The sequence below is a fragment of the Pyricularia grisea genome, chromosome I (assembly GCF_004355905.1).
Source record: "Pyricularia grisea strain NI907 chromosome I, whole genome shotgun sequence".
Classification (NCBI taxonomy): domain Eukaryota; kingdom Fungi; phylum Ascomycota; class Sordariomycetes; order Magnaporthales; family Pyriculariaceae; genus Pyricularia; species Pyricularia grisea.
Window position 1 is genome coordinate 2,758,626 of NC_044973.1, and position 10,727 is coordinate 2,769,352.

Here is a 10,727-nt window from a genome sequence, read left to right on the forward strand (position 1 = left end):
GCGCAGTCATTGACCATTATCCCTCATAATCAAAGACTGACATGCATGCTTCTTTGCAAATAATCTTTTTGTGACCACAGTCACTGGTCGCTTCAAGCTACTTGAATGTAGAGCCTGAAGATTCCAGGTGTTCAATCAATAATTAACTTCGTTGTTCTGTCTTTTTTGAAAGAAGCTTCATGATCTTGGGTGAATATCGACTTGAGTTTGCATGCCAACCCTCCGCGGGCATGTAACATGCAAGCTATATTTACTGAGTTTCCTTTGATCTGGAAACATGATTGAAAACACATGATCAGTAACTTTAGACACTATATAGGTTTTGGAATCATAGCTCAAGTTGTATAGGTAGGTCTCAAGGAATGCTGTAAAATGGTCAGAGAACTGAATGCCATCGGTTCAAGTCAAAATTTAGAAGAAAGCCGTCTTATTTAGTTTTCTAGCATGGTGTTTTCCTTGCTTGCCAGTGACTCTTCGCTAAAGTTCTGTGTTGTCCTGTGAAATACACTAGACAGTAAGAATAGTACCTCAGCTACCGCCAGTGTGACGAAAAGCCCGGGTACTTCTAGAACTTTTATAGGCTGCTATTATATCTGGCAATAGCCTTCTAGTTTATCTAGTTTCTATTTGATTTTGTAGCGAGTGATCTATCGTAGGACGGTCTGGCAGATTTTATGTTCTCGATCCAGAACCGGGGGTATTGCGAGAGAATTTCCACAAAGAAAAGGAAATATGATAAATTCATTGCTAGAAACTGCAAAGACTTCTTTCTGGGTCATAATCTGGACTAGAAGCCACTCGGCAAGACCTGAATCTCCAGTTGCAGCCCCTGATTGTCGTTTTCTAGTGTCCGCTCTGTTGATCCAGTTTGGTACCAAAGCTTTGGGCCTGCATCAGTGTGTCAAAAGAAAACAAAGTGTGCTTTAACATGATGGACAAACTAATTAAATTGATTTCAGAGAAAGCGTGTGTTTAGATTGTTGGTATTGTGGCCATTGGTCTGAAATCGACCAAGGAAGTTCACAGGCTACACCAGAGGTGCCAAGTTACATGTCGTGGGCTAGAATTTGAAAAAGAAAGTAATGAGTGAATTGGACAAAAGTTTTTACCCTACAAGTCAGCTCGTAAAACACACCTTCTTTTGGCTCTCCTGCAGCTCAGTAACTTTCAGGATGTATTAGTGAATGTGATTATATGTTCCAAACAACAAAGGCAGTGATCTTTGAACAACATGAAAGAAAGAAACGACTTGGAACTGTTTTTCAACAGAAAGAGAGTAATCATCCAGCAACAGGCTCAAATTTAGACACATTGTCAAAATATCAAACCGTACAGTGCGTTAGGCTCAACTTTTTAAAAGCATGTAGTCATTCTCGTATGTATGCGGCTCCTGTAGCTAAGTGGGGAGACGGGAGAGAGCAGAAGCAATCCTTGCTGCTGCCTTGGCAGGGAAAAAATTGAAAAACAAGGTTCCATACGCCTTCTGGTTGTTGTCCAGCACCCATGACAACGACGTCTAGATTGCTTACCCAAGTCAGGCTCATTAGCGTGTCCACTCTCGAAAGTCCAGTGACTTAGCCACATCTGCTGGTACATTATCTAAAGTGAGCGCCACGCTTGCGCTTGGCTGAATGGTCTGGCCTGAGGCTCCATGACAACCCTGCTGCTCACCCGGAGACACGGGACAAACAGATACGTCAGGCTGGAAGAGCCAGGATTTGCATAAAATCTTCTGTCGGTGAAGGAGACTGGTCAAGGATCGTCCTGGAAGATCGTAATCGGGCGGTTGAGAAGTAGTCTTGGCATCGTGTTCAACTTTGTTTAACGGAGCAGGACTATCCTTTCCACCCAGAAGCCGTTGAGGTGGCAAACCTGGAGCCATGAAACAGAACCTTTGGGGGGCCAAAAAATGACCGTTCAGCTGGCCTGAGCGATAAAGACTATACTATGTCGGACGGACAACCCGAGGCACCAGCTCACCGGGTACCCGGGACTGCCCTCCGCAGGTCCAACGCATCGGTCCCCACGCGGAAACAGGACACCCTTCCGTCCTTATTTCCATGGAACTGTCTCGGCATTGCATGTCTTTGCAACAATGGGATAAGGAATTTCATGGCATACTGGGGCCGACTCAAGGAGGGGTGGTTTCTCAAATCCATGCAACTCGGAACGTTGTACAAAATCTCCCAAAGAAGTTGGTATCGCGATGAGCCGGGGCCCAGGGAAACGGGTAGCCACAGCTTCGTGCGTATCCTGGGTATTTCGTCCGTACCACAAAGCCCCTCTCTAAATCTTTTTTCTCTTCTTTTCTTCTTTTCCCAGCAGCCTGGAGCTAATTATCCGCCTCCTTGTTTGTTTTTTTATCGGGATCGAGATGGAAGCTGCGGACAGAACCTGGATGCACAGGATAACTCCATACCATCGGCAAGCGTGCTCACATTTTTTTTTGTGCCTCCTCGGCAACTGGGATTGTAGAAACTTTTATGTGCGTTAATCATGCAGTGGTTAGATGCGTGTACCTGGGGCTTCAAACTAAAGACGATGCGTTGGTCGATTCTGGTGTTTCTTTCTTGCGGAGGTTTCTGGACCATGCGATTTGCTATTTACAAAGACATTATAGCAGATGATGTAAACTCAACTTGGTTCTGCTCAAGCCAAGTTGCGGATCAGCATGCTTAGATGCACGCTAAGCGCGGTAGCGTGGGGAAGATCGACATGAAAATTTAGCAGGCCCAAGGGTGAAATCTATAAACTATTCTAATGTAAAATTTGGCCGAAAATGACAAGCATGGCTTGGATTGACGGACCAGCAGCAGCAGGGGGACCTGACTTTGAAATAAAGATACACTTTACCGGAAGTATAAAGTTGGCCTAAGAATAAGAAACTATTTTTTTTTTTTTTTTTTTTTTTTTTTTTGGCGGCTCTCTGTTCTCCCCCCCAGCATGGAAAAGCAAAGAATAACCTAAATTGAAGAATGATCCACGCCAAGGCCCCCAGTTTTTAAGTACAGGCTACCAGTGACCTTAGCCCGCCTCCATCTTAGAGCAGCATGTATATACTACACCTTGACATAATAAAAAGTGACCTACTCACCTTGATGTAGACAAAGCACAGACAACCGATCACTCGAGAAGCCGGACTCGGCAGGACTTGACAAACAAAAGCGCCGCGGTGGCCGACTAAAAACCAAAGAAAAGAAGATGCATACGTATGGCATTAACATTCACCGGTGATTACTCTAAGACCCCAGAAACCCGGACCTTCTACTCCCGCCTCTTCTCCCCCTTTTTTTTTTTTGACACTGCACGCATGGGTCTGTCCAGAAATCCAGAACTACGGAACAGGGTCGGCGGCATGCTGAAGAATCTCAACTCGTACAAGAAGGGGGATTTTGTGGCGCTCAGATAAGAGTAACAGAAGAAATGAATGGAGAGAAAAGAAAAGTAGTAGGGTAGAAAATTGGAATCCGGAGTACAAACCCCGATGAAAATCAAGCCTTTATTTGTCTTTTTCTTGTTTCTTTTTGTGCCTGCCATTCTATTCCCACGCCCCGTACCTTAAACCCCATGTGCTGGAAGAGATCGCCTCGTTGCCCGGACGGGCGGAATAATAAAAAATTGATAAAAAGAATTCCAGACCTTCAATGTGTCTTAACAAACTTGACGGGAACCGGGAAAGCTTGCGCACGAGAGGATTGAAAAAAAGGCGCGGAAGCGTAGTTTGCATCGGCTTTTTTTCTGTGACTGTTTTTTTCTGGGGGACCATGCCGTGTCTTCTGTTGTCTCTCGGACAACTTGGGACATGCACCAACGGAGTGGACCGGGGGTGGCGGTTGGTAACAAAAAAAAAAGAAAAGAGACAACCCTACCTGCACCTCTTGTACGGAGTATATGTGTGCTGCCACGTCAGTACCTGTTGGGTATTGTTTTTTCCACATTCCCCGTGTCCACCTTGAACCTACATCTCTTGCTTTTGTAACATACGGGTCTTCTGATCGACCTGATCTACTTGGTAGTCCACAGCGACGAAAGCCACTCTATTATCCCCTTTATTCCGTTTTGCCCAGACCAACAGAGAGAACAAAGAATCCAAAAAAATATTTCGTCTTATTCTCCTCAACCTTCCTAAAAACAAAAATATGGCTACACTTAATCTACCAAACGGCAGAGGGGATGACGAAAAGGAGTCGGTTGCGAGGACTTCAGGTTTGAGGCCCACGAGTTGGGTGCACAGTATACAAGGAAGCCAAACAGACTTGGACTCGACGAGTCCGTCGTTAAGAAAACAGGCGAGCGCGGCAAGCCCGAGGATTTCGAGCGAGGTCGTTGACACAGACGAACATGAAGAACCGCCGCTGCCATACTCAAAAGCCAGGTGTATCGCGCTGGTCGTGACCACCACGGGGGCTGCTTTCACAAACGTGAGAAATCTCCTAGTCCCGAGCTGTTTACGACCATTTACTTACACACAGCCCTCCTGGTACAGATTCTATCAATCCAAGCAGTCGTCATTGCCCTGCCGACAATCGGCCGGGATCTCAACATACCAGATTCAAGACTCCAATGGGTCGTTTCTTCGTATGCTCTTTCCTTTGGCTGCTTCCTCCTGCTCTGGGGTCGCATTGCGGACATCTACGGCATGAAAAAGATCTTTGTGCTTGGCTCTGCATGGGTCGCCATTACCACGGCGCTGAACCCTCTCGTCAGGAACGAGATTGGGTTTGACCTCTTCAGGGGTCTTCAAGGTTTGGTGAGGATTACCACAAAAGCATCGTGGAAGGCAGCCCCTGAACCAGAAGCTGATTGTTCCATTCTACTACCAGGGGGCCGCGGCAAACGTTCCCACAGCTCTCGGCATTCTAGGAACTACATTTCGGCCCGGGAGAGCTAAGACGAATGCATTTAGCGCATATGGTAAGCTTCCACGCCGTTGCTGTCCTACTCTCCGCATCCAGCATGAGCTAACCAAACACCGATTGGAACCAACCATAGGCGCCGGCGCTCCGTTAGGTAGCATCTTCGGCACCCTGATGGCAGGCTTCATCACCGCCAACGTATCTTGGGTCTGGGTTTTTGGTGTGACGGCCATGTTGGCTGGCGTGCTCACTGTGGCCGGCATCTTTGTCATCCCACCGGACGAGCCCAAGCCTCGGCCCGCCAGGGGTTCGGCCGGGGCGGCAGTCGACTGGATCGGCGCCATCCTCATCACTTTTGGCCTTTTCGTGCTCCTGTTCGCGCTCACGCAAGGAAATATCACCGGGTGGAGGGCACCGTGGATTCCGGTTCTGCTGGTCCTAAGTATCGGCATAATCGGTGCCTTTGTCTACTGGCAACATTGGCTCGAGAAGAAGGGCGACCGACCGGTGCTCGTCAAGCCATCGCTGCTGAAGAAGAGCAAAGGCTTCGGTGCCGCCATGATGCTCATGGGTCTCTTCTTCTCGTCCTTTAATGGCTTCCTCGTCTATGCGACGTACTATTACCAGTCTTACCAGGGCCTTACTGTGCTCGACACGACACTCAGGTTCCTACCAACGGGCGTTGCCGGCATCGCGACCGCCTTTGTGGCCTCGAAACTACTACGCCGGCTGCCAGCCTGGCTGATCCTATTTTTGGGCAATGTGTGCGTGTCGGTTTCGAACTTGATATTTGCCCTGCCCATCGACCCAAACGTGAGCTATTTTGCCACGGGTATGATCGCCATGTCGCTGAGCGTCTTTGGCGCAGACACCACGTGGCCTACGATGACGCTGTTTACGTCCCGCGCCCTGCCAAAAGAAGACCAGGCACTGGGAGGCGCTCTGGTTAACGCCGTGGGCCAAGTCGGAAGGGCTGTGGGCCTGGCCATCGCAACCTCGGTGCAGGTGTCGGTCATGGCCAATGTCAGGGGTACCCCGGTTGAGAGTGCCGGGCCTGTCCAGATTGGTGACGGGGCGAGCTTGGACGGACTTCGTGCAGCCTTCTGGTTTAACTTTGCCGTTGGAGTCTGTGCAGCGGCCGTTGCGGCCATCGCATTCCGTGGATCAGGCATCATTGGGATACCTGAGAAGCAGACCACAACAGTTGAATCGTCTACCTCATCTAGTCCTAGTCAGGAAGACTGTGGCATCATACCGCCAGCAACGGTGGTGGCAGCAAATCACGGCAATCGGTCGATTGTCTGAGAGTGGAGATGGGGTGCAACCGTCACGGCCGACGCGGGTAAGACACTGGGAGGCTTCTGCGACTGAGATTTGCCTTTTGGGAATATGCTTGGAAGCAATTTGTCGATTATGCAGTGGCACGTCTGGCAATCGGTTAGAGATCTGGCGCGGGCGGCTAGTTTGTTTAGATAGTTGGGTTGGCCAAAATTCAATAGCGATGTATAACGTTAACTCAATGTCTCAGACACCTTGTCTTATAGACTTTCGGGGATGGAAATACTGAGAGTACAGTCATACCACCGGGAGGCTGTCGAACTTGGTCTGCATCGCTCTCCTCGTGCGAGCATCTCGGGTCGTTTGTGCGTCCTGGGGTGAGTATTTTCACACCGAGGCCCTGGACGCAATGTTATACAGTCAGCACGCTATATATTCCTGGGTCGCCCAGGAGAGATGAATCAGTAAAGCTCCAACACCAGCCAGCTGTCAAGCTGCCGTGCGTGTACCTCAGGAAAACCTTTTACGGCATCTCCCAGTTTTGTGCATCAGCAAAAGCAACCTTGGCCTCGCCTCTTTCTTCCGTGTCACAAAAGGCATGTAATCTCCCGAGACACAGACGAATTGTATCTCCGTTTGCCAATTCCCAATCGAACATCCATCCCAAACCACTGTCACCGAAAAGCTGTGTCACAGCATTCAAGCGACCGGAACAGACGACTTCTATTCCCCGCTAGCGCCCAGCTCTCTGTCTTGAACTCTTGTGTTTGCAACCAAGACAACATCATGGTAAACTTCCCCTGACCTGGATGGATCAGCGGGATTAAGTCGACACCCCTGGTTGTTTGTTTCAGCCTCAGGCGCAGGATCTTGATCGTGCAGCAAGGAAAGCAATTCCTCTGGACTAGTTGACAGGACAGGGACATGACCCTTGCTGCGTCAGTGTGGAGGATGGACCTATATAGCGCCAGAGTGATCATCAAGATTTTCAATACGTTGCAACGATGAGGTAGCACCGATTCAGCTAATATGAACCTGTCGGCTTCCTCCTGGTTTATGGGGACAGCTTGTTACTGTAGTGCAGGTGGACCGCGGTACCCTGAACCCGACATTCTGGTGTAGAGTCTGGCTGCGCACCAGTTGTAGAACTTGAAGTTAGGCCCATGCTCTCAGAAATACCAGGGGATATACTCGTCAACCTGGCGGTGTAGCGAGCCATTGGATTTCAAGAACTGTCAATAATCGTCGCACGATTTGACCCAAGGTCGTGTTATATGGTCCTGAACACCGTCTTGAATTGACAGCAAGGCACGCTCGAAAAATGTCTCTTCGGATTGAACAAGGGTTACAAATATGGTTTCGGATAGTTCCGCTCTGGCCAATGCCGTTGGGAACATGTAGTTGCGTGCGCCCAGACACAGTCTGTGTTGTCGTCGGCATATGAGCAGTCGTGCATCTGGAAAATCCAGGCCCCAGAACACAGCGCAAACAGTCACAAAAACTAAGGGATGCGAATTCCATGATGGGTTTATTGTTGCGGTGCATAAAGCGGTATCATAGAGGACCGACTGACATGGGCATGTGTTGACCGCTGTGCTTGCTGCCTGTGGGCGTGGATCTTTTTTCAAGAATTACTGTAGTAGACATCTACAGACAATTGAGAGCCAATCAGCAACAAAACATACCCAATGGATTTGTACCTCAAACAAAACTTTGTATAGACTGATAAAGCCCAGTAGCGGACCATCAAATGCTGAAAAATCCTCGCGTGAGCGGGCATAATTTGTTAGAAGTATGATTATACTGGCTGAGTCGAGGACTATACCCTGTGCTGTCATCACTCGAACATCAAGGGCAAGTGCAACGAGGATGAGGCGTGGTGCTAAATTACTCACAAAGTGGTCAACGTTGTCGCAAAGAAAACTAGTGGCACGAGGAGGTGGGGTAATTACACACCAATGATTGCCAGGATTCAAGGCGCCACTACTGGTGAAATTAGCTCCCAAGCCAAGTGAAAAATACCAGTCACGTGCTGACAAAACACTCGACCGCGTTGAAAGCACCCGGTGAGGGGAAATCTTTGACACACACGCTTGTGTACACTGTTCCATTAACTAACTACACACCCGAACGCAACGCGACGATCGACATGGCAAATAACTATTACCCACAGAGCAACGGCTTGCCGAACGGAGCCCAGTATTGGTCCCCGGAGAATCAAGCTGTTTATCAGCACCTCCAACAACAACAACAACAACAGCAGTCAAGTGGTTCGCAAGGCCAGCAAGGACTACCTAGAAACGCCCCCCAACAACAACAGCATACTCAACTCCAGTTTAGCATCGGCCTTCCAGAGCAGCAACAACAACAACAACAACAACAACAGCAACCACCACAACAACAATCCATTCCTCAAGGCCCGTCAGCCCCGGCTCAAGGCCATGTGCAAGACCAACAAACCCAGCCGACGACAACCGAGGCAACCGAGGCAACGGAAACCGCGAGAAGAGGGCGGGGCCGGCCCAAGGGCACAAGCACGCGCCAAACCGCTGGTGTACGCAAGCCTCGAGCCAAGAAAACAACTACAACCGCCTCAGCCTCAACCACAGGCGCACCTGGACCTGCATCCACAGCCCTGCTTGCGGCAGTGTCGGCCGCATCGGAAGCTAGAGCAACAGGCCCTGCGCCTCCGTTATTACCGGCAAATCCCACAAATCCCCGCCCTGCGGCACGACGGACCGCAGCCGTCGTGACGCCAACTCCGCGCGATGAGGACCTCGGTCCTCGCCCACCCAATCTAGACGATCCCGTGTACCAGGAGCTCCTGAAGATGCAAGATAGATTCTACATTGATCATGAGCGCTGCCTCGAAGCTTTGCTCGATGTTGCCCTGAAGCTAGGGTTCGGCGTAGTCATCAAACGTTCCAAGCGGGAAGATAGCAAGGAGGGGGAGCCCCTCGGCCGCGTCTATAGATATGACATGGAGTGCACCGCAGGCAAGGTGCGAGCCAAGGCCCTGGGCGTTCGCACTGTGGCGAGGAAGGACTGCCCGTGGACGGCGCAGATAATCAGCGAAAAGAAAAACGGTAACCTATGGCAGTTCAAGCTCGTAGAACCCATGCATAATCATGCACCATTTCCCGACGCTGCCGCCATCCCCGTCCACCGCAGACAGACACTCAAGAAGGTTGAGCATGCCGTCAGACTACTGGGCCAGCAGGAGGGCACCACAGTCAAGGACATTCTTGATTTTGTCAAGACGCAGTATCCGGATAGGCCACTAAAACCTGAGGATATCAAAAACTTTTTTGCAAAGGAAAAAAAGAAGGCAGAGGGTGGCACAGTTGATCCCAACGCCGAGTATGCGGACGAGAGCGGCGTGATCGCGGAAACTGAGACCGGGAATGGCGATAATTAGGGTTGGGCACATGTCGACCAAATCTTTTCTTCTCCATTTCTCGGGGACGCTATCTCTTCTAGTATGCAGGGTCTTGAGTCCCTGAAGACGCGCCTGTCGAAAAGTTCGGCGGGTTTTTTTTATGGCGCAGGGTCTTGAGTCCCTGGAGATGCGCCTGTCGAAAAAGTTGGCGTGTGTTCTATGATGCAGGGTCTTGAGTCCCTGCAAGACGCGCCTTTGGGAAAAAAACACCAAGTCTTCGGGCATGCATGGTCTTGACTAAAGCCTCTCGTTGGCGTCGTACGAGTCGTCCAACCGTTCCTCATATATGTTTCTTGGGAAACAAGTCATTGTAGCGTAGTAAGTGGCTTTTACCTGCATTAACAAAGGCTTAAGTGCCCTGCTGGCTTTCACACATGGAACCGTAACCTCTGCAAGAACTGTTAACTCTTGCTGGTTCACGTAGGGACATCCTTACTGAAGTAGCAAGTCTAAATCCAACAGTGACGATCCTACAAAGTACCTCAACCGTTCCCAGTGTGCAGTCAAGCCCACTGCCATCAACATGTCGAGAAAGCTAATGTACCTAGGTAGGTACCTTGTATTCGCCAGATGCCAAAGTCTTGGCAATCGACAAGTTCAGCCTCGCATATGCAGATGTATGGCATATTTAATATCGGGATCTGCACTGCAAGGCGATTTCGAGGCTGACTTATTTTCTGGACGCCCATCCAGGAATAAGTCCTATCTATCACCATACTATTCATCCGAATCAAGGGCTGCTGAGACCACTACGCCGCCCTCGTGGCTGTATGGACAGAGTAATATACCTGTTCAAGGCATTCTTAAAGTGATAAAATCTTCCTTCCTTGATCTTAATATATTACACAAAAGGTGATTGGGGATCAGACAAAAGAAGACCTTCGTCTCATGGCCGTTGCCCCACATTCTGTAGTATACACCGTGACCAACGCGAGAAACAAGTAAAATAGTTCAAGTCGACCGGGTGATCATGGATCGGAAGAAGCTTCAGACGAGGTGAAATGTAGGTAACAAGAACAGAAGTTTGTCCCGAATCCGTTTACCAAAAGTCTGATGTGAGCCCCCGCCTCGATGGTGACAAGCCTCTTGATTTGGATCAGCTGAGACTTTTTCTTCAATGCCATCTCAAAAAAAAAAAAAAAAAAAAAAAAAAA

General features: G+C 49.4%; 2 protein-coding genes across 2 annotated transcripts; both read left to right on the forward strand.

The window, feature by feature from the left end:
• Window positions 1-4,139: 4,139 nt before the first annotated feature.
• On the forward strand, window positions 4,140-6,161 carry PgNI_05871 (uncharacterized protein; the record flags this gene model as incomplete). The annotated part of the gene is made up of 4 exons (XM_031125901.1): window positions 4,140-4,421; window positions 4,487-4,750; window positions 4,824-4,914; window positions 4,993-6,161. 4 exons carry the CDS (start codon window positions 4,140-4,142, stop codon window positions 6,159-6,161), a joined length of 1,806 nt encoding a protein of 601 aa, XP_030982618.1.
• A 2,122-nt stretch (window positions 6,162-8,283) lies between these two features.
• Window positions 8,284-9,552, forward strand: PgNI_05872 (uncharacterized protein; the record flags this gene model as incomplete). The annotated part of the gene is made up of 1 exon (XM_031125902.1): window positions 8,284-9,552. One exon carries the CDS (start codon window positions 8,284-8,286, stop codon window positions 9,550-9,552), a length of 1,269 nt encoding a protein of 422 aa, XP_030982621.1.
• Between the last annotated feature and the right edge of the window lie 1,175 nt (window positions 9,553-10,727).